Source organism: Oryzias latipes, chromosome 17 (assembly GCF_053564925.1).
Source record: "Oryzias latipes strain Hd-rR chromosome 17, Olatipes_Hd-rR_3.1".
NCBI classification, from domain to species: Eukaryota; Metazoa; Chordata; class Actinopteri; order Beloniformes; family Adrianichthyidae; genus Oryzias; species Oryzias latipes.
The window spans coordinates 26962028-26986095 of record NC_136253.1 but is presented as its reverse complement, the minus strand read 5'-3'; the positions used below and the strand labels follow the sequence as shown (position 1 = coordinate 26986095).

Genomic DNA, 24068 nt, shown 5'->3' with positions numbered 1-24068 from the left:
CCATGCACCGACTCGTGCTCTGCCAGAGACGAAGCATCACTTTTTTTCCACAGATCACAGATCTGTTTATGGTTGTTGCACAACTGAACTCTCTCATGCATACAAATTCTCCATATAGATGCATCTCTGTGCATTCTGAAGGACAGTCTTTGCTGATCTGAAAAAGGATGACTCATTTTCCCCTTGAAACATCCCACTATAGCAGTTCGTATCAGCATTAAAAAATAAAATAAATAAATTAAACAAAAACGTTGCCACAGATCTGGATTTTAAAAAGATCCAAGGGGGAATCTTAACTGGTATTACAGATCCTTCTGTGTATGGAAAACAATGTAGTAAATAATCTTTGAAACGTGAAAAAGCAGCTTGATAAACCTTTAAGATTCTAATTTTTAGGCCCTTAAATCTCCATGACTTAACCCACTCCTGCCTAAATTTATTTTCCATTGTATATTAAAAAAAATTCTTCAATGTTTTTCCCATTTAAGGTGATGCAAAATTAAGCAGAGTTCTGGATTATAAGGTATAATGCAAATTTCTAAAATATTCTGAACTCATGAAATATTCCTGACCAATTTGATATAATATTTTTTCTCAGTTCTATCAACACATATATGGCAGTAAAAATAATAATTTGAAAGTAAAAGTGAACTACGTTTAAGAATCAACTTTCATGAAAATTTGTAAATCATCTACTGAAAGTTCAAGCTACACAGAATCATCAAACACTTCTATTTTCAAAGAGACTGCCATCAAATTGAGGTTCGTTTTTTCAATGACGCTATTCTATTTGGAAAAAAAGCATTGGTATGTAATGATAAAATGAAGAAAGCATCTCTGCGTTCTGCAGCAGACTGTGAGCCAGACACAGAAAACAGTTGCAAAGAAACAAAAGATTTTAGCCCACCTCTGGATCCTCCTGCTCCCCCTCTGCAGTGTGGTGGGGTGATGACAGGAAAGATAAAAGGGGGAAACAGAGGGATGGGAGGAATATGGCCAGGCAGCTGGGCTCTTTGTTGCCTTGTCTCTCTCATGGAGATAAAAGCTGGTTGTTTATAGGTCTGTCTGTCAACCCAGCCTTTTACTGAGTGATGGAGGATCACACAAACCCAGACACAAGACAGAAGTCCACAAACAGGCCTGAGCAAATTAGGGTCAGATTTATCTCTCTTTTAATTGCATTCCTGTATTTGACCAACAAATAAAATTTTTTGGGACATAAATATAATATTTTGCATTTTGATGGAAGACAAAGATATTTTTTGGCTCAACACTTGAAAATATAGTTTATCCAGATAGTTTACACATTTTCTGTTTTGTGTTAGAAGGAACATTCATAATGATGACTTTTTTGATTGGAAGTCCATTTATTTACTTAAGAAATAATGCAAGAAATTAGAATGAATGATAAATATATAACAAAAAAAAAAGTTAAATGGCATGTAGAGTGACCACCCTGCAATTAGGGTTTGAAAGATTGTGGGTTGAAGTTCAAAGTCGGGTAATTCCAAACTCTTTAAACATGGGACCCAATCCATTTGACATATAGCGTTAGATTGGGGGAACAAAACACCAAAAAATTCCTGAGTCTGGCTACGACTGCCATGATGGATACGGATATTTTGACAACTAACAAGACTAAATAAAAAATTGAGCTATGTTTTATTTGCTCTGCATCTTTATAATTTAGGTAAAGGCAAACTTACAATAACCCTTGAAACTTTCCTTTTTCTGGAGCAATTCACTCAGAGGCTCATTGAAATTTGAATAATTAAACCAGCATAAATGATGCATTAAACTCAACCATGTGCTGTCTGTGAGTTAGAAGTTCAGTACGATGAAGTTTGGGTTTGAAGGGTCACCGACCCCCAAGGCTCCCTCCTCACTGTACGATCAAAGACAGTCACTCTCCAGAGAGCTGCCACTCAAGCGAAAAGGCCGCTCAGGAGTGGTAATGGACTGTATACACCTGCATGAAAACTCCCCCTTAGACTGAACGGCTGACAGCTTTTAACATTAGCCATTGTGTTGCAGCCAGGCCATCCATCAACTCTGCTCCCCACAGCAGGTCTGGGGGTGTGGGGCCCTCGGGCAGAACGTGGAGGGCATTGAGTTCACATCTACTCTGAATGACATCCACCAACCAGTAATTGGATTCTGTCAAACTTCTGTTACCTCGGGGAGTTGTTTTAGCACTGCTCTCCAACTTCCATCCCTGTGATATATTTAGCTAACATTTAGCTTTTTTACACATCTTCCAGCCTCAGAGTTTGTTTCTCCGTCGTAGGTGACAGACATAAGGTGTAAAGTTTAAACTCTGTAATTACAACACCGGTCCTTTCTAGTGTCTACACTGCTGTGATGTCTGTTTCCCATTATTCCTCTCTAAATTCAGCAGGAGGAGTGGTACACAACGACGGCCTGCATGCACGGACACAGAGATAAGCCAGTAATCACTGTGTATGGTGTTCAATCACTTTATTTACTCACAGTGTTAAATAACGACATTGTGCGTCGCCTGCAGATTGGATTCAACATGCTCGTCTGACCAACAAACAGCTCAGACACTCAGGTGATTTTGTTCCAAGAAATGTCAAACAGCTGAGAAAAAGAAGAATTTATCCTGAGAAACCAAAAGTTAAATGAGCTTTTTCAAACATGGAAAGGACTTGTGAATGACAGATGCACATGAAAACAGCAAACTTTATACATTTGAGACTTCACATAATTGCATTCTCCCCTCCTTCCCCTGAATGACTCTTTTGTGTACAGTCAGAGAGGCTGCAACACTTAAGAAAAGAGCATAACTCTTTTAAGCTCTATTTAATGCGTCACTGAGTGCAGTCTTTGGTCTTCAGCAGCCTTGTGAGGCTCTTGCCAAGCTCATAAAAGCTAATCCCGGCTCCACTCCTCTGATTTGTGTCTTCAATGCTGAAGCAAACTGACTTACACAGTGATGCTGCGAGGGAGGTCTCTGGTACTCCGTGTCACACCAAAAGGAAGCTTTCTTGCAACAGCATACCTTTGGTTGTTTAGTTGTTCATGCCCAACTAAACAATCTGTAAAAGGCCTCATAAGAAAACAAATCCAGATCAGATTATGCAAAAACTCAAACAAGACTTTATATTTTACAAATTTCTCCAAAAAAGCACATTTGTCTCGCAGTAAATTTATGGATTCTGCAAAATTATACAAAAACTTTTACAGATGATCTTTCTGAAAATGTTTGAATGCACATATTCAACTGTTCAACGTTAATGTTCTCTGAGATGATGATCAACAGCAGAAATGACTGAACAAAGTCTTGTGCAGTTGTTGGATTTATGGGTGTAACGATTTGTTTTAACAATGATTTGATTCATATCATTATTTGTAGTTGGCGATATGATTCATAGTTGATTTTGGTTCAACTTGAATGATTTGATCCGATTCACTGACCTAAAATCGATCCAGGACATCTAATTCATCTGTGACTCGGAGATAAATACCTGGGTACTGAACAGTGCAGGTGAAGTTCTCCAGATTCCTTGTATTTTTTGCAAGATGATCAAGTATAAATTAAATATGTTTACAAGTAGACAGGAATTAATGTCAAATCTTTTCAATTTTTAGTTTCATAAAGTTCAGCCCATTGTTGTTTTTCCATATCCAAATAATCCAAAGCTGACAGTAATGGACATTCCCCTATCTTGTATGCTAAATTCAAAGAGTTTCCACACGGATTGCAATGATGCCATCACATCTGTGTTGTTCGCTGTGATGCACATGGTTGTTTTTACGTTAAAGTAAAATAAACCTTTCATACCTCAATCCAAATGGTATTTTCCAAAATCAAAATACTCGATTTTATTTTAGTTTGAAATGATTAAATCATAGTATAGATCGATTTGATTGACAATTTACCGCAGACAGGTTGATCTGGTTGGATCAAAGAAATTTAAATCGATTCATTGATTAAGTTGATTTATCGTTAAACCCCAAGTTGGACTGGAACGAAACAGTGGTCAACAGGTCAACTAATGTAAAGCTTCAGAACTTCTTGTCAAACTGTAATCATTGATTATAGGACTCAAACAAATTAATCAGAATGACAGATTTTTGTTGTAGCTTGAGTATAATTGAATAAGAAAATATGAGTGCATGTTTCTAATTTATAACATAATTCTTATGACATAAAATATCTGTATTAACGACTTTTAATAGCTTTGAATAAATATATCAAAAGTGGCTTATCCTTCATTTTGTAATTGGTGTAGATCTTAAACTTTAACAAACCTCTAAGGAATTTACTTCAGACTGCAGAGTCGATGTGTTAAAAATGAACCTAAAGAGCACTTTTGTGGCTTAAAAACACAAAAAGTTGCTCCCATTTAGCCATTTATTCAGTCATTCATTTTCTTCGGTTTATTCCCTTTCTGGGTCACGGGGCTGCCGGAGCCTATCCCGGCCACTTGTTGGCCAAGGCAGGGGGCACCTTGGACAGAGTTTAGATTAACCAATTAACCTATGAAGCATGTTTTTGGACGGTGGGAGGAAGCCGGAGTACCCATTTACTCATCCTGAAAGTCATACTGCAGATTTGATCAAGCATCTGCAGTATTTTTGCCTCTTTAAAGTTTAAAATGTCAAGTTTTATTAGCACATTTCTGTTCTCATATGTGGACCTCGATGATACCTCAGATTTAGGTTCAGGCATGTTCAGAACTCACATTGCTGCACAGAAGATTTACAGGGTTAGAGCAAAATGAAAGCCGAGCAGTTGGTGAAGATAGCAGCTGTGTGAATCTGCATTTTCACATTCAAGAACCATGAATAAATTAAAGGTGTAAAGTTACTGTATATCAAAGCCAATATAAAACACGGGGAAAAAAAAGTTCCCCAGTTTCAAATTTGTTATTTTGAAAGAGCAAGGAGACTTTTGGAGTTAAATGAACAAACTGAGAGACGCTTTAGAAATTCAGGGCACAGATTTTCATGCCTCCCGGGAGGATGAGTCCTGATTACTTTGTCATGATTGAAGTTTTCCAATAATTCAAACAGCGGCTCAAAATTAGTAATTTTAAAGAAGACATTGAAAGCTGCTAAATGTGTTTTCAAGCTGGTTATCCGCTGCCTGTGCTAACAACTAGGAAGGCACTCATTATTTAAACAAAAACCACACAAGAAATGCTGGCCAATTTCAATCCTTTCATCCAAACTTTAAATAAAGAAAACACAGTCCTCTCAGTTGAAAGGGTCAGCTGTCAGATGTTATTACCAGCCTGCTGTGGAACTTAATTTGCAGAATATGATTTTGATGTGGCCACAAAAGCTTCCTGAACCAGATTCTCATAAATACTGACATTAGGAAATTCAGATCGTTTTTAGGAGCAAACTCTGAAAGCAGCACGTCAGAGGGGTTAGAATTTGTGCTTTTATTAAAAAAAAAAAAGTAGTTAAATCTAGTTAAATCGATTGTCGCCTTGTTGTTAAAGTCCTGTAAAGACTAAATGAAACTGATTTAAAGGTTGCCATTAAAAAACAAAGGTTATTTAAACTAAAATCTAAAGTTAAGCTATATTTACTATTTGTTTTGACAGAGGGAAATTCAAAGTCCAGGAAAAGTCAAAAATTTATTTAAATAGATTTAGGAAGAAAACCACAGCTTTTTGGAGAATTTTCATATCAAAACTTTGTTTTTGTGTTTTTACTTCTTTGGTTTTACACTTTTTTATATTTCTGTCAGGAACTAGTCGTGGAGGACCGAACATGCAGGAGATGGCATGGTGGCAGAATCAAAAACATTGAACAAACAAACTCACAAAAAACATGGAGAAACAAAAAGGTGAAAAAGCAGGTCAGATGACCTGACAGTGAAGAACTGAAGACCAAACACTTAAAGACACTAAGGGTAATTAACTAAATGAAGACAGCTGGACAACCTGAACCTGTTGAAACTGACAGCAGGGAAAACAGAGAAAGTATTAATGCAACAAAAAAAGTAAATCAAGTTAATAACTTGATAACAGAGTTAAAACTCAGGAATAGATTAAACTACTCAGCACTGTAAGTAGTTTTACCGAAGCTACTTTTTCCCTCTTACTTGTCATTATTTGGATGAGAACATTTCCGATCACTGCTGTTTTTTTTATCTTTCTCCCATTTTAATGTGCTTTTCTACTGTCAACGAGCTCACCTATCATAATTCTTTTATTATTTGTTTTAATTTTTTTAATTCTTTTAATTTTCTGATCAACTAAGAACGTTTGAAATGAACAGAATCTGGCATTTTCCTGACAGTTTCCTGCGCTGATATAGTTTAACGTTTATCCACTTTCAAACTGTTAAGAATCTGAAATTATGTGATAATATCTATAAAACGTTTTTTACAATGGGATTAATGTTACTAATTTACCCACATAGAGCCACATTTTATAATGTGATATAATAATTAATAGTTAATGCCCTTATGGAATGTAGTGATTTAGAAAAAATAAAAGCCTGCTAATTTACTTTAGCGTGTAGCTGCAGGCTTTGACCTCTCTACAGCTTTGTACTCATTTTATGAGGACCGTGTATTAATGGATGGAAGGGAGAGAGCATCAGAATCAGGAGTCTTTGTGCTTTTAGGATTCTTACTTCCTGCAAAACTTTCACTTTACAAACAGCTTTCCTTTCTAAGCAAACAAATGTCGTATCACAGTTTACTTGTGGGATTTCCTAAAATGAGTTTGGGAAACTAAAGCTTCATAGCCGCTCTGTGCGGTGGGAAGACAAGCACCTGTGCTCTGCAGCTTGTTGCCCAGTCATCACGTTTGTGTGGAGAGGGTTTTCTCAGCCTAGACTTTAGTGAAAAAGCACTTTGATAAAAACGGCATCAAAGGTACCTCCTTATAGCTTAGTCAGGTTTTTTTTTTCCATTTACCAACCTCCTCACTGGCAACTTTTTGACCACTGTGTAGCTGTGTCTGCCTCTAGTAAATTCCTAGGCATGGTGTCTTGAAAGGGCATATTTAATGACCTCTCATTATCCTTCCTCTCTGAGGAAATAATTTTCAAACCGTCTCTACTTCACTGATTAGGCCTCAAAGGATTCCCCGATGCTTTTTCCAATTTCCTGCCTCTGTTCTCGTCCCTCATGTTCCAGGACGTTCCATGATCTTGCTGTCCCCAAAGCTTTATCGTAGTTGCTTGCCGTGCTGTTAAAACATGCCTTTTATGTCATGTTGCTGTCTTTAACTGCTTTCTGTTTGTTTTCTTCTCTGTCGACAGAACGACACCTGGTCTGAACTGTACTCCTTTGCCGTATTCAAGGCAATGAGCCACATGCTGTGCATTGGTTACGGCCGACAGGCACCCGAGAGTCTGTCAGATATCTGGCTGACTATGCTGAGTATGATTGTAGGAGCTACCTGCTATGCTGTTTTTATAGGCCACGCAACAGCTCTGATTCAGTCCCTGGACTCCTCCAGGCGTCAATATCAAGAAAAGGTAAGGAAACTTCCCCCCTTTTTTGTAATAAAGCTTTCTGTTTTCCCTTTCTCACAATGTAAGGTCCTACGATACTCTGATATTTACACCCACCAACATTTGGTAATCACAGTCTTCTACAAGGCGGCATAACACAAAAAGATACCCAAGATCTAACGTGAACGTGTTTTCAGAAAATGGAAACAAGCTGACAAAACTTTTTCTAAGATTGACAGCCGTTAAAGAGACACAATAAACAAGTACAAACCTTGATATCGATCCTGATCCTAAGGTTTTTTTAAGAACTATCCATTTTTTTAACCTGCTTTTTCCTAACCACTTTGTATGACATTAAGTATGAAAAGTGCAAATAAGTAAAGATTGATTTGACTGATAACCTCAGCCTTTAGACTGTCTTCGAAACAAGTTTCCTGTCTATTACAGGATCTTCAAGTCATGCAAACCTAAAATTTGACCGAGTAAATGTGCAACAAAGTAAAAAAGACTTTCCAAAGTTTAGTTTACTCCTTGTTCCCTGGTTATTGACAATAAAAGGAGAACAGATGAAAACAGTTTAGGTTTGTTATTTGTGGATTTTTTTTACAGTTACTATTGTTTTTAAATAAAACTTTGCTTAAAATTGGCAATGAAAGAACAAAAAAGTAGTCTGTTGACATGTAAGAGATCCTGAGCTTTATTACTTCTTATTTTTGTGTTTAAGTTTGACCAAAGAATCTGCTTCCAACACAGGAATAAGATGCACTTCATTGTATTTTCATTGTACTTTCTTTATACTTGCAGTGTAGCCACAGAAAATAAGAAAAACACAGATTTTTAATTTTTTTTAATTTAACCTTTATTTAACCAGGAAAGTCCCGTTGAGATTAAAAACCTCTTTTACAAGGGAGTCCTTTACATTTACTTGGGTTTTCTGCGTGAATTTTGGTCCATTTTTCATTTTTCTTTCATTTTAGTTTTTCAGTTCTTGTAATTATTAGTTGTAAACTGCAAAAGAAACATAGATTACAAGCTACGTATGCAGTGCTGTTAAAAGTGTGTTACTAAGATCTGCTGCTTTGGATTTAAGGTTTACGTCTTTTAAATATGGAGTTTGACCCCTACAAACTCAGACTGTGAGTAAGACCTCCTGGAAATTGGTCTGAGATGATTACGTTCATCTCCACAATTTATTTAAAAATGAAACAACAAAAAGTTAAACATTCGACTTTTCCTTTAAAATAGAGAAAAAAAGAAGAGTAAATTAAGAAGGATGAGCACCAACTGGTATCAAACACAGATTTGCAGTTTGCTGACCGTTCGGCTGGACACCTCCAAATGTTCAAACCCAAAACCTTTATCACATCCAGCTTTTGATTCATGCTACATTTATAGGATTGCTTTGAATTTTCTATAAACGTCTGATCCTGTGAGTGATTTTGTTGATGTTCTGTCCAACAATAATGCAGAAACGTTTTATGTTGAACATAGAAGGAGTGAGATGTGCCACATCTCCTGACACTAAAGCTATTGTAATCCCCTCAGTATCCCACTGAACGTCTTCCCCGATGCTGCCATGAGGAAGCATTTCTATGATGGAGAGGAAGGTCAGGGTGCTAGGGATGGTGGCTGCAGAAGTGGTCTGTGGTGTTAGAAGCTCAGATTCTCTGTTTCCAAGCAGAGTCTTGCTGGCTGGGGAGCGGGGGGAGTGGTGGTGGCAGTCAGCAGCCAATTGAAGGCTGCGGGTGTGTTCGCCCAGGTAGAGTCAAGGCTGGGTGTGTAATGTGTGTTCTTTTGTGCACAAGTGTGCGCTGGCGATACGTTGTCCCCTCGAGCAGCAGCAGAATTGATGAGGCAGCAGACCGGCGTGTCCTGCCAATGTCATTCTGAAGGTGACGTAAGCAGCCATAGCTGCCTTTCTATTTGTCTCCTCCCGATAACTCACTCTCTCCACCTGCATCCTCCAGCTTCACCCATCCCACTTCACATGATGTCATTCCTCTTTTTTTCCTCTTCCTTTCTTTGCGTTGCTGCTTCCTCTTCATCTGCATCATGCTGTCTTTATTACCTCTTGATCAACATTTCTTTTCTTCCAGCCTCTCTCATCCTTTCTGAATGTGGTGTCCTTGAAAGGTGCAGTGCTATTGCTACCCGGCTGCTACAGGGAACAAACGAGGGGGAGGGGAAACCTGTAGTCCTGGATTTTTTTAATGCAGTCTATTTCACATTTTAATTGAAGTGTTTTTCTTAATTTCCGGGAAGGACCTTCTGCAGAATGAATCATCGAGAGCAGAAAACTGGAGTCTTCAATTGTGTTGCATCCTGAGGTCAGGGTCACTTAAAAGAGCAAGCCTGCAAAGATCGACTCTGTCATTTCGCCCCAATTTTATTTCCTTCAGCTACTGTTTGAAAGTTCAAGCTCTACCTTCAGGTTTCTAGTGTGAGAAGGGAAAATTTGAGGACACAGACATTAGGGGTGTAACGATTCATTTTAACAATACGATTCAGTTCATAGTTTTGGGTTGGTGATCCGATTCATAGTCAATATTGATTCCTATTAGTGTAAAAATTCAGCCAGTGTGACTCAGAGTTAAATACCTGGTACTGAATAGTGCAGGTGAAGGTTTTCAGATTCCTTCCTCGAATGTCAAATAAATATGTGTACAAAACAAACAGGTAAACAAAAATTAATGGCAAATCCATTCACATTTTATTTTCACTGTTGTTTTTCCACATTAAAATAACACAAACGGAATATTATTGGAACATTCAACCACACTGTGTGGTCACATGACTTTGCTAAATTCAAAGTGTTTCCACACATTGGACAGGAATGATGAATGATCATTTTTTGCTGCCATCGTGTGTGTGTCGTCCGCTGTGATGAACTTGGTCGTTTTTTTTACGTTTTAGTAAAATAAACCTATTGTGCTTCAATCCAAATTGTATTTTCCAAAATTGATTTTAAATGATTTTCCTGATGGTTTAGGTTGATTCGATTAACTCATTGCCTCAGTCAGATCGATCTGTTTGGATCGTAGGAATAAAAATAATTTCATCGATTTACTCGATTAATTGCCACGCCCCTAACGGACAAAATTATAAGGTGTGGTGGGTTGCAGGAAACCTTCCATCAATGAGCAATATTCTTTATGAACTTACATCCAGAGTCAGTTTCTGTACCTTATTCAAATTTATTTAAACATTTTCTATTATCTCATAATTCCACTTCAGACATTTTCCTGCTGAGGACAGAACAGTGCTGCCTCCCAGAGCTGTGATTAGGACCAACTGTCAGACATCTTCACCCCCCAGGATTAGCATTTCTGTTAAAGATGTGTGTGTTACATACAAAAATGTAATGAAGGAGAAGTGAGCATAAAAGTGCCACTGAGGCTGATGCTGTTGCTGCTGGGTGGATTTGTTATGCCTCCAGACAGGACTGTAAGTGACATTTCAACATTTGGAGGGTCTTAGCCAAACAGAGTTGCTGGCTGTCTCTTGCAGTCTCACTGTGGATGCAGTCAGCTCTGTTTCTAATTCAAGTCAAAGGCAGAGTCAGAAAAAATGTGACTACGGGGCTTTTAGATGGAAGCTTAGCAGCTATTTATACAAAGACGCTGTTGAAAATGAAGGATCATGACTCACACTTAAGCCCCACAAACCGACCTGACTAAGACATAAGGTTTAGATCTTGTATACAACATTGATTTGTTTTACTTTCATTAATTATAGAGTAGAAGTACTTATGTAGAAGCACAGATGCGCTGAATGTTTACTGCTGCCCTCTGCTGGCTCCTTTGACAATTTTGGCAGAGTCCAACTCTCGAGTCTAACCGTAAAAGACTTGGACTTGCAAAAAAATGTTTGATAGTAACATTATAAAAGATTAAAAACTCATATTAGTCCTTTTTAATCACTCGAGATAAAATTAAAGTTTCTGAATGGAAAAAAAAACAAGAAAAAGAAAAGTCAATGCTTTTGAAGGAGCTTTAGAGTCTGTTAAAAAAGTTTTTCTGTCCTTTGAGGAATAGAAACTTGTAGCGGTCCAAATGTTGAAGCTAAAACAAAAAGATTCCTGTTTTTTAAACACTCTTCCTTGAAATTGTGATTAAATATTTGCTCTGCCCGCATAAAATGATTTAAAAAAAATTGTGGATCTGACATCAAAATTTAGATTGATTACTGAAAGTTTTTTTCTTTTTACTTTTAAAAATCTGAAAAAAGCCAATAAAAGAAGAAAAGACAAAAAGTTTGGGGCATTTAAAATTGGGGTATAATTTTTGCACATGCAGCCTTACAAAGTTTAATAGTCTCCATGCACTAGCATCTAAAAAGCTCCAAAATACAGATTAAACCAACAGGACCCCTAGCCCGTGATTTGCCACAGCAAGTTCTCACTTTGATTAGAATTACAAAGAGTTTTTTTTGGCAGAGCTTCCCCAGATTACAGGGGAACAGTCCGAGCAGTGCAGATTTAAAGAGGAGGTTGTACTTGTGTCAGGAATGTCACTTGGAGAGATTTCTAATCAAATTTAGCGATTATTGGTTAAACTAGCGTAAATGTGATGAGAAAAATACACACAGTACCAAGAAATGATAAAATACTCTGAAAACCAGGAACTGCCTTCATTGTCAGGGTTATGAGAATTTTCAAAAGATACCAGTGTCACCATCTGGTATATCAGTTTAAGCCAGGAGTACAGACCTGATGGACTACAGATGGATGACGGGAAGTGGGGTCAGGCTTACCCCCATGCCAACTGTCCTCAGAGGTGAATATCTGATGAACTACTTATGCTCTGCAGAAACTACGTCCTAGAAAGCAACACAGGTTTTCGGTTTGGTCTTCAAACAGCATAATCATAATTAAAAGATCGCAGGGAATGTTTTTAAAGTAGATAAAAAAAAATGATCGAAGCGGGACTTTATATTCTACACAAAAAAGATCAAATCCCCTTTTCTACTAATCTTTGACATGTCCAGCTCAAATTTATCACCTTGAAAAAAATTGTTACATTTATTTGTTTCAAGATTTCTGACGGAAAGCCTGGATTTTTTGGGGTGTTTTGCTCCTCAAAAATATTATAATTATTAGTAATTTTGAGAAGGGGGATTTTTTTAAAGAGTTCCTTATGGTTTTTGGAGTGAAGATAAGTTAGAAAGACCAGTGTAGTAATGATGTGGGATCCCTGTGGGGATGGGAGGTGAAAAGTAGTTAAAAGCGGTTAGTAATGTGAGGCTCGGGGTCATAAAACATGCATAAAGAAAGATTTTCTTCTAAGTGGCAGCTGATGGATGGTAAGGTGTCAGTGTCTTGCTGCTGCATTCACTGCGTCACTGTGGCTCCGAAAATGAACGTCACTTCTTCCGTCATTTGGGTGTTTGTCAGTCCCCGCTGCGTGCTGTGACTCACTCTCCAAGTGTATGCCCCCCTCCCTCTGAGGAAAGTTCAGGGTCAGTTGGTAATGATCGATACTTCTCACTGAGACCAATCATCGGCTCTCTCCATCTTGGTCCAGTCGTGCCTGTTCAGCTGAGTCACAGGTTCATGCCTGACAACAGGTGCAGGGTTGCTGCTGCAGGCGCCCTCTTTTCTCCGCTTGGCACATCAGAAGCAGCGTTCGTGTTGACATGTGGGGTATGGAGTTGTGACACAGGGTCTACACTTCAATATGCTTTCTATCTGCCGATGTCAGGAGGCAAAGTCACTCCTGCAGGTGAGCGTTTTGATGGACATCTCTGTCAAAGAAGCAATGCTACTTTCCACTGTTGTTTGTTTATAAGTTTATGAAATGAACTATGCTCACATTTCTGACACTGATACTCTGTGACGGTAAAAGTCAGACAAATTTTATTATCCAAAAAGATTGACAACACAATTTTCTGCCTTGCAGGGGAATAGTTATAGCAGGGCCAACATTTTAGCACAATCTCAGAGAAAAGGCACGTCCAGCACTGAAATACACGGGTTTGCCTCCACTGACATGATAGTTTTGTAGGCGAAGTGCTGAAAAACATGATCATTTTTATTGTTAGCAGCAGAACAAAGTTGAAACAGATATTACAAAGTGTGCTGGTGGCATTTTCTAAAAAGGACTTGTTCTTGTAAGTATTAAAAATTTAGCACCTAGTGTAAGGGATGATGCTTGACAAGGTGTGCACTAACAGAAAACAATGGCCGATGCTGAAGCCTGAATCGAAGTCTGTTACTTTCTAAAAAAGGCGCACGTCATTGGGCCATTGTCCTGCTTACCATGGTCACCATCCAAAGTAATACATTAAATCAAGTCTTAGTACTTAAAACTGGTGATGATGTGCATGACTAGTTAAGGCGTGCTTTTAGAGGGAAAGTTCATCACTTAGAACTTTTGTTTGTCTAGATGATGAAACACAAGTTTATTTCAAAGAAACAAACTCTTAATAGTTTAATCCCTCCCTGTGTCTCATCTCTTCCTTCTTAGATTCTTTTCTCTCTTTGTCTTTTCCACTGGATCACAGTCTTCAAAATGATCAAATTCACCAAACTGGTTAAAGGATCACTGTGGATTATCACTTTCTAAATCTACAACCTGCAGCCAATTAGAATTGAGTATTTATCTGGCCCATGGTTCAAATGTGAATATCTTTTAAATCATTATACGTATTTTAGGGCAGAAATCTGCTAAATACGTTTATTTTTTAAAGTAAAACTTTGTTTAGTCTAGAAATATAAATGCAAGTGATCTTAAGAATTTCATAAATAATCTTCTTTTTGCTACTTTTGCTGCTCTAATGAGGATGAAAGTGTGATTAATAAAAGAGAAAAAACAAAGAATATAGCCCTGAGGACAGATGATTGGTTGAAGGGGAACATAAGGATTCCTTGTTGTGTGTATGATAAAATGTGAAGCAGTTGAGGTTTTAACAAAATCAGTAAAAAATGAATTAACTCATGAAGTTGGTAATGACTTAAAAGCAATAATATCAATAGTGGGAAAATGAATGATACCAATAAGACATGCATGCGTGTTTTAGGCTGCATAGGTTTCAAAACCTGCCTTGCATTTGAAATGTGTGCGTTTTCTGAGCAGACTTGCATGCTGGACCTTAAAGGCTGATGACTCAGATGTTGGGACTGTTTGAGCAGCTGTTTGCTGAGAGCCCGTGGCGGGACACATGAGCGCTGGCGTAGGGATGTTTGAGGCAGCAGTGAGCCAGCGCTTCTGTTGGAGATATTTTCTTTGATACCTGCAGATTTGTATTTATCGCTGTGGGGATAGAGGTTAGGGATTACAGATTTTCTCTGCGTTTGAATGCTGACTGCTCATAATTGTGCTGTTGTGAAGCTTTTTTATTCAAACTGCTTGAGAAGCACAAACTTTGCAACAAATCTGTTAATCTTCATAATGTCTTTTTTACAATGTGCACTTTTACGTTTTATGTTTTAAGGTGAAGGGTTGCTTAAATAACACACATACCTTCACAAACATCTAAAATGTAAGCTTTGCAGCGAATTTGGTCTGTTTATGCAGTGGTAGGTAACAAACTGTGGGAAGTGGGTTGTTTTTCATGCCTGAACACAAACATCTGACTCATGAAATGTCAGCGGAGGGATTGTCTGTCTCACCAAAATGGCCAAGTAATGCTCAAAGTCTCCAGGCAAAGTCTGTCATGAAACATGGTTAACTCTTTTCTGACTGGAAAACATGGCGACACGTGTTGTGTCTCTGGGTCTTTGGGTTGTGTGCATATTTACCCTCTGGGAGGGACAGTTTCCGACATGGGCCGACTGCATTCTTAGTGAAGTTACTCTGCTGTAGGAAACGTCATTAGATCTTTAGCTCAGAAGACATTTGGTTGCATTATTATACTGTTTTCCTTTTCAGCTGTTAGTATTTTTACAAAAGGATGCCCTAAAGATAAATACCATAAAACTTTGAAATTGCTGATGGACTTTGGAATGGACTACATACAAAAAAAAGGTCTAAAGTCTTTGCTGATCTGTGGAAATAATGCAGATTATGGCGTCTGCACCAAAATGTTTAGTGTATGTCAAAACACAGGAGTAAAGCCTTTAAATCTTGTGTAATTACAAAAAATGTAATCATCTGTGCTAAGTAGTTCTAAAAAAGCCAGGTTGGTTACCTTTTAAGGAGTAAATGCAGTGTTAAGTGTTTCTTTTTTACACAACTTTAAATCTATTTGGTGTGTAAAATGGATTGTAATGGAAATTTATGATTTTAAAATACAATTGATTCAGTATTTTGCCAGTAACAACCGACCATAACTCATTCCATATGATGTTTTGTCTTTAAATACCAGATACATAGAATATATGATTATTAGTTAATATTGGATTGATATTAGCTCCTTTTTACATATTTTTTGCAGAAGATTTAATAAAAGAATGCCTTAAAGCCAATACAATGAAATAAACTAAATAAAAATAATCCAAATCATGCAGTAGCTAAATATGTTACACACAGGTGCAGCGTCCAGATCTGGTTTAAGGTTTTAAAGCTTTAGTTGAGATTGTAAGTCAGTAAAAGCTATTTCACTGTATGCACTGTTTTAATTGAACACTATCTCTGTCCATTTACTGTCCATGCACTTTCTCTTAGTACAAACAAGTGGAGCAGTACATGTCCTTCCACAAGCTACCGGCTGACTTCCGACAGAAAATCCATGACTATTATGAGCACAGATACCAAGGCAAAATGTTTGATGAGGAGAGCATCCTGGGAGAACTCAGCGAGCCTCTGCGAGAGGTGGGGGAAAACATAATGTGTTTTGTAATGATGCGATATAGTTCTCTACTCATTTTATATTTGTCACAGCTTATATTTCCAATGTTTCATTTATAGGAAATTGTTAACTTCAATTGTCGGAAGCTGGTGGCATCCATGCCACTGTTCGCCAACGCAGAGCCCAACTTTGTGACCGCCATGCTGACCAAGCTGCGGTTTGAAGTGTTCCAGCCGCATGACTACATCATCAGAGAAGGCACCATTGGCAAAAAAATGTACTTCATCCAACACGGCGTGTGCAGTGTCATCACCAAAGGAACCCTTGCCATGAAACTGTCCGATGGCTCTTATTTTGGAGGTGGAGGGCATTTTAAAAAAACAACCTTCTTGAGTGTTGCTGCTTTTCTTTAAGCTTCTTCTTTCTGTGTCTCAGAGATCTGTTTGTTGACGAGGGGAAGGAGAACAGCCAGTGTGCGAGCGGAGACTTACTGTCGACTCTACTCCCTGTCTGTCGACCACTTCAACGAGGTTCTGGAAGAGTATCCCATGATGAGACGAGCCTTCGAGACTGTTGCCATCGACCGCCTGGATCGCATAGGTAAAACCTTTCGTAACAGATTAAGAGATAGATTTGAGAAGTCAGTAAAAGATTTCGTGCATTATTCCTTCAGCTGAAGCATTTCTGTAAAAAACATGCATTCACTGAAATGTCCTTTAAACATGCTCAATGGCTAACAGGGATTTACAATAAAAATCCTGACTATAAAATTTGTATAGACCATGAATGGTCTGTAAGATGAGATTTTCTGAGTTTCGAAATAGACACCATTCTTTAAAAAGACACAGAACACTGTAACAAAAGAAGAAAGTACATCGTGACACCTCCTTTTTCCTCTGGGCTCGTTCTGCTGTATGGATGTACCTGGTGTGAAGGGCATCGCATGGTGCATCCAGCTCCTAATGTTATCTCTGTAAACTCACTAAATATGCTTGTTTTAATGCTTTGTCCAGCTTTTTTTGTCCTTTTTTTTCCTGCCCTCTCCTGTTTTCTGCCTCCTTCTCTTTACTTTGACTTTAGCGCATGTTTGTATCTGCTCTGCAGGTAAAAAGAACTCCATTCTGATGCATAAAGTGCAGCATGACCTCAACTCTGGCGTGTTTAACAACCAAGAGAACGAGATGATCCAGGAGATTGTCAAGTACGACCGCGAGATGGTGAAACGGGTGGATTTACAACGGCCGCGGGCCATGTCTATGACCCCCTCCATCGGCGGCATCTTTGCGCCTCCGGGTCAACCACAGAGCGGTTCAGCTATTGCCACCCTCCAGCAAGCGGTTGCCATGAGTTTCTGTCCTCAGATGGCAAGTCCTTTGGTTGGACCGGGGACGCTGCAGTCTCCCCGAATGGTGAGAAGATTCCAAGTGATGCAGAACTTGTCCAGTCCTGTTTCCATGAGTCCTATTCAATCGCAACACCCCCAGACGTTTGGAGGGGCATTTGGATCTGCAATTTCCAGCCCTCCCATCCAAAGTCCGCTCGCAGCAACAGGACGGACTTTCCAGTACATGGCAAGCGTAGGGCCCTCAGGGTCCCAGTTGTCCCTGGTGCAGCACCATGCACCCAGCCCCACCCAGAACCAGCAGAGGCCTGCCTCACACAAGAGCACTCACTCCCTTCACACTGGCAGCCTGAGCCAAGATACCAGAGCCCTGTCTGCGTCGCAGCCTTCACTCCCCCAAGAAGGTACACCACAAGCTGCGTCTGCAGCGCCCAGCCCTCCACCCTCCACCCGTACCTCCAACTCCTCCATTGGCCCTACACAGCCTCCTCACCATAGCTTACCAGGACCTTCAGGTGTGGGGAGATCAGCAGGAGCTCAGCAGAGGGTGGCCTTTGCCTCCACACCTCCTCCTGGTGGACCTGCTGGAGTGGGGGCTGTAGCAGCTGCTGCTGGTTCAGGACCTCCAGATTCTGGAGTTCCTAAGAAAGACTCGATTGTCAGCCTTCCAGAGCTAGACTCTGCCAGATCCCGGCTGTCTTCCAACTTGTGACCCTGGTAGAGTTTAGGAATGAGGCCTTTTTTTGTAGGAGAATCTGTTCGGTTAAGGTCAGTACAGCTGATCGCTTAAACTTGCAAAATGACCAATCAGCCACTGCCAGCGCCAGCAGTCGTTTGACCTGGATGCACTGTGTGCTGGTGTCAGCCGAAAGATAAGAGCTACTCAATGTCTTGAGACAGTTTGGACAGGAGGAGTCTATACAATTAAACTATATAACGTAAGGTTGAACTGGTCTAGTTTACTGTGCCAGTACCTTTAGTCTTAGTATCACCACTTTCACTCTGCTTCCAAACACCTACTGTATATTGCTGTTTTACTGTAAAGATATGAGGAAAAGTATGATTAATGTACCTTTTGCATACTGTGTAGAATTCATGCAATGCAATCTAGCAGGAGCTGGACTTAAATATGAAAATCAGGGACTTGAGGTCAAACGACAATGACATTTTAAGTGTTCAAATGTGTTTTGAGTGTAATTTTTCTGTAAAAGCCGTCGTAGCAAAAGAATCCACATTTTCATATTGTTTCCAACAGTAGTGGAGTTAGTGTTTTAGACCGCTGGTCGATCTTACATCTGTGTGTAAATAGTTGCTGAAAAAAAAAAGTATGGATGCATATTATATTCATTGTATCTACCCAAACCAAAGTTGAGCTTGAACACCAAGTCTGGTTGTGTCTGTATCAACTAAAAAGAAAAATAGAAGAAAATGCCATTTATTTAACTGCCTTGATTCAACGTTAGAAGCCATATGTTTGGTTTGTGCGTATGTATATCTGTGGGTGTGGGATTGTGTGCGCGAGTTTGTTGGTGCGTTTTGGTTTCCATTTTGAAAGAAGGGCCTTGCGCCCCCTGAACCACGCCGCCAGGCATTAAGTGGTTCGACTTGCTGACAGCGGCACTGCCCGTTTTCATGAATCATTTGCAAAAGTGGTCAGCTGTTTTCTCAGCATACTGATTGTAACTCTGGAGGCAAAGATGGATAAATAATCTGAGCTTTACTGAAAGGAAACATTTGTGAACAATTCATACTGTATACTTGCTTGTTTCTGTCTAGGTTCATTGATTAACACATGCAATATAATTCTGCAATACTCTACCCCGCCTATATATATAAATATATACGAGTATAAATATCTATACATATGCTGTACAGGAAAGTGAACTTTTTTTTTTAAGTTTTCTTTTTAATGTGAAATCTTAAAGAATCCAGCAGCTATTTGTGGCTTCACTTGAGGTATTGTAATATTGTGACCATGTTGTTACCTTAACCAAAAACGTTTGAGGGACTGAAAGGATGTGCTGCAATGTAATTTTTGTTTAAAAAAGAAAAAGTTATGGAACCGAGCGCTTAGACTCCCAAGTGGAATCCATATTGGAGCCCAGCAAGCCAGATCCTCGAAAATGTCACTTTAAAGCCCATTTTAAGGGATTTGATTTTAAATTAAATGGTTGGGGTAAGCAATATGGCGCACAAACGCCTCACTTGTGGAAAAAAAGGGGGGAAAAAATATATGTGCCCATATCTGCTGGAACTCCAGTGAATGTCTCGATTTTTAGATCCACAGCAATCCTATGGTTAAAATTTTGGGACTTTTTTGGAAACTGGGATAGTTTTACTGGAAACATTCTAACGCCGTTGAACCTAAAATCCTACTATTGCTGAATGTATGCCATACAAGTGGGAAGACAGCTAATCAAATATAAACTGCCATGTACATAAAGGGACCGCGATTTAAAGAGGCTTTTATGATGCAAGAGGATTGTGGTGTTCCTTTCCGAGTTGCTGAGTGTCTGTGTGATTTTAGTTTTTTTTAGATTTGTTGATGCTTATCTGGGTTGAACATTGCTGTATTTAATCTTTATTATTTTTTTGACATTTATGCTACAACCCAGATCTAACATGAGAAGATACATTTTGTAAAAAAAAATAAAAATAAAACCAAACATATTATTTATTAAAAAATGGCCATGAATGAGAGCGAGTTGAGACCATTTTGAACTCTTCTGTCCAAAGCAAGCACTGAGGACATCCAGTCAAGTACCTTGCGTTGCACTAAGACCTGGTTATCTAAGATGAGAGTCGATGCTCTGTTGCTTCTCCTTGGACCAATGTGTGGTTAACTGCAAGGACGAGAAGGGAATCCAATTGGGATTGATAACAGGCAGCTGAGTCATTGTGTTCAACTGTGTCAGCTTTGAACATTGATCCGGAGCCGGACTGTAAAATCAATGCGATGCACGTTTACTCAGGTTTGTTACCTTTCCAGAGAGATGTATTGACTGCTGCAACATGGTTTTCCATTTATTTAGTTAAACCCATCTGTGCTCCCATTTGGAACTTGTTAGCTTGACCACGCTTGAAGATTCCCCTTGAGTCGGATTGGAGCAGAGGACCTTGTTGGATTGTTATTAGTGTGTGCGATCGCTTGTCCTGAAAGTTGTTTAAATCTTTAAACAAGGTGGAGGTGATTGTTTTTATCCAAGGGCTTCATTAAACAGCTTAATCTCATTGTAACTGCAGAGCAGCCCCATATCCCCCTCCTGTGTGATCATGTTCTAAACAAACTTTGTCCTGTGTCATGCCTGGGTCACTGTATAGTAACCCTGTTTTGCCAGCAACATAGAAACCTGACTTTTTTTTTCCTGTGGGAAAGGTTCATGCCAAAATTCCAATATGATTGTGAACAAACTCCATTCGAGCCAATGGCTGTAGTGTGTTTATGTACAGTTTCAGTGGAATCACTTGATTCTCTTTCCTATTCTTTTGTGCTAAAACCAGAGTTTGCCCTATTAAGCTGCTAACAAGACTGTGCTGAAATCATGTGAATGGGTTCACAGTCAGAGTGAGCAAGATCGGAGAGTTGTGATGTTCCACTCCTGTTCAGAAGTTTAAAAAAAAGCACCTGAGACACATTGGCGACTCTGTTTGAACTCTCATCCAGGAGGCATGTCTGAGGGAAAAAGAAACCACACATCCGTCAGTTTGTCCGCTGTTGGCTTCAAGCCCCCGCTGACAGGTCGGTGGGATGTGGTGCTGCACTGGTCATTAGATCAGGGACTCAGGGTGTGATTGTCTGTCGTTTCCCCCTTCTGGACCTCTCTTTGAGGCGGGATTGAAATCCCTCATTTGTGTTTGACAGACTGACAATTATTGAGAATATCAAAGATTCAGACGTCTCATTTATGCTGTACCAGACATTAAGGGTACTGGATGCCTTGGTGTTGATGTGTTAGCATATCAGGGTATTCTTTTTGTTTGGTTCTCTGTCCCTTTTCCTTAGTTGTTTTACAGTTTGTTCTTTGTGCACATGGACACTATATACCTTGTGCCTAGTACATTTAGTTTCCTCATAGTCTATTTTTGTGGTATGCATGTGCCTGTAAAAATGCAGATACGTGTAATTATTTTCAACTTGCAATATATGTAAAAAAGAAATTGTTACATGAAGACTAGTCTTGCTGAATTATAATGACAATGTCAGTATATATAATTTTTCCTGATTTGGGAAACACAAAATTGCACATTTTTGTTGGTTTGAGCCTTCCAACACCATGCGCGCTGTACTCTGTACTGTCATGTTCAGTACATGTGATATACACATTGATCTGGAGCACATTACTGTGTTTTTACCACAACTTGCTTTACAAGGAAACATTTTTTTACAGTAATAGGGTGAGCTCTGACTGATTTTGGGTGGATACCAGCAGTCTAGGAGTTAGCTTATATGACCTGCTTGATGCAAGGAGCCAAAAATATCACAAACGGTGGAGATGCTTGCACATTATTCCCAAAAACGAAATAAATACAAGCAAGTCTGTGCTTATGCTGAAAATTTGTTGTCAAACTTGAAGAGTTCCTCATGCTGATGCTGGTTGCACACTGATCTGGTGTTCTTCATTAGGAAAGAAAAGCTCTCTCCAAGGGTGAATCTGACTAATGAGCCACAGCAGTCATGGGAGCGTGACTCCCAATTGCGTCACCTGACAGGAAAGCAGAGTGCATGCTTGTAATTTTTTTATCTAAGCAGAGTTCTGTGTGTAATTCTTTGTGGGACCTTCAAATCTAGACATTGTTGTGTACCGATTACTGTACGATGATTTAATTTAGTCTAACAGTTAAACTTTTGTGTCGTAGCTACTGTAGCCTGCTTAACTTACCTAAGCCTTCTCTCTGCTTCAGGACTCTGTGTGCTTGAGTTTGTGTGTGTGTGTGTGTGTGTGTGTTCCTGTGCCTTTCCTTCTAAAATGTTGGTCCCACTTGAGAACATGATGCCACTTAGGGAACTGAGACCCACATGAAACCGGGAGGTGCCAGCACAAGCAGAAGAGCGTTCAATGACCATGGCTATGTTTGTTCCGTAAACAAACAGACAAAAAAAACAACAAAAATGCTTTCTAGAAATGACATTAGCACATCCTTAGACTTAGTAGCATTCCACAACCTGCACGATCTGCTCTGCGCGAGCTCCAAACACACTTTACCAGCACCGTGTGGACCACAGCACAGATATCTGACACTGCATGTGTTCTCTTTCTCTGGAGGCCAGATTGCAACCATCTCAGGCTGTGCTTCAGGCTTCTGAAAATAGCTTCAAGTATTACAGAACTACAGCTCTGTTTAAGTTAATGTGTCCAAGGGACAACTCCAGGGACAAGTTGGCTCCCGGCCCAAGCCACAGTACGACCAAATCTGTCTCAAAAGGACACTTGGTGGCATTTGTTTGTGTCCAGTCCTTGCAGGTTGTGATGCACAGCACGTGGCCAGGGTTGAGGGGCTGATTTAAACCTGTGTTCTAGAGGCTGTCTTGTCCACCACCTCTGCTGGACAAGAACCCAAAGCCACACCCTGGTCTATCTCAATAAGCTGGTCTGTCAGTCAGTGGCAATGTTGTTTAAGCATTCGTGAACAGATGATACATTGTTGTGCAATAAAAAGACGAGCGCATTGGCATACTGATCTCTGTGTGTTGACTTTTATTTGTCACTCTTAATGAGTTTCCTGCTGTGAGTGAATAGGTTTGTGTAACACCCATTGACTGTATAAAACACCTGGACTGAGTGATCCCTCCCCCCTCATTTTCCAAACAGGAAATACCCGCCTGCTCCAAGAAGCCAAAATCCCATAGACTTCTACTGAGAAATGAACAGCTTTTCTCACTCACTATATTTGTCAGAATAACTATTGTTGCTCTGCTAACTTTTATTTAACAGGTTCTTGATAATCCTAATTTTTTTAATGATGTTTTTTCTTTATTGCAAGTTATTCAAGTTATAACTTGGCCTATCAGATGCCTCAATAAAAGCATGTGGTGCCCGCTGGGCCCACCATGAACTTTTAAAAAGTTTGACAGATTCCACTTTCATTGGAAGGAGTGTAAACTTCAAACAAGCTTACTCCTGAGAGGTGACAAAAGTTGCCATACAAACGTTAACTCAGATGTTGTCTGGCTCCAAATGGCGGCGTCTGTATTGCAGAAGAATGGCAACTCAAATGACTTCAATTTGCAAGAGCTGGAAATAAACATTTTTCTGTGGGTGACATAACACTTGCTCAGTCCAATTCTCATATACATTCAGTTGTAACAATTGTAAACACAACTCTACCCTTATGCTACATACATCTAAACATACATGCATCTAAAGAATGTTCTTAACTGTGCTAAACGTGCATTCTTGACTGTTCCAATAGGACTGTTGTTACCCTATAATGGCGCCTGTACCTACAGTTGAAATGGGATTGGTGCAAAATGTCAAGGCGTGCAAATCTCACTCCAGGCTTTTTCTTCCACAGCTCTATTCTAATATATGAAAGACTTGGTGTCGTATGATTC

The 24068-nt window shown here is 39.4% G+C and overlaps 1 protein-coding gene across 1 annotated transcript in view; it reads left to right on the top strand.

The window, feature by feature from the left end:
* The window catches only part of LOC101172279 (potassium/sodium hyperpolarization-activated cyclic nucleotide-gated channel 2), a 32156-nt gene extending 8962 nt beyond the window's left edge, over positions 1-23194 (top strand). The window contains exons 5-9 of the mRNA XM_004079309.5: positions 7252-7470; positions 16050-16196; positions 16293-16533; positions 16609-16773; positions 17278-23194. Of these exons, the coding sequence (XP_004079357.4) occupies positions 7252-7470; positions 16050-16196; positions 16293-16533; positions 16609-16773; positions 17278-18227 (1722 nt within the window). The 3' untranslated portion in view covers positions 18228-23194. The remainder of the gene's footprint in view (positions 1-7251; positions 7471-16049; positions 16197-16292; positions 16534-16608; positions 16774-17277) is intronic.
* Positions 23195-24068: the final 874 nt, after the last annotated feature.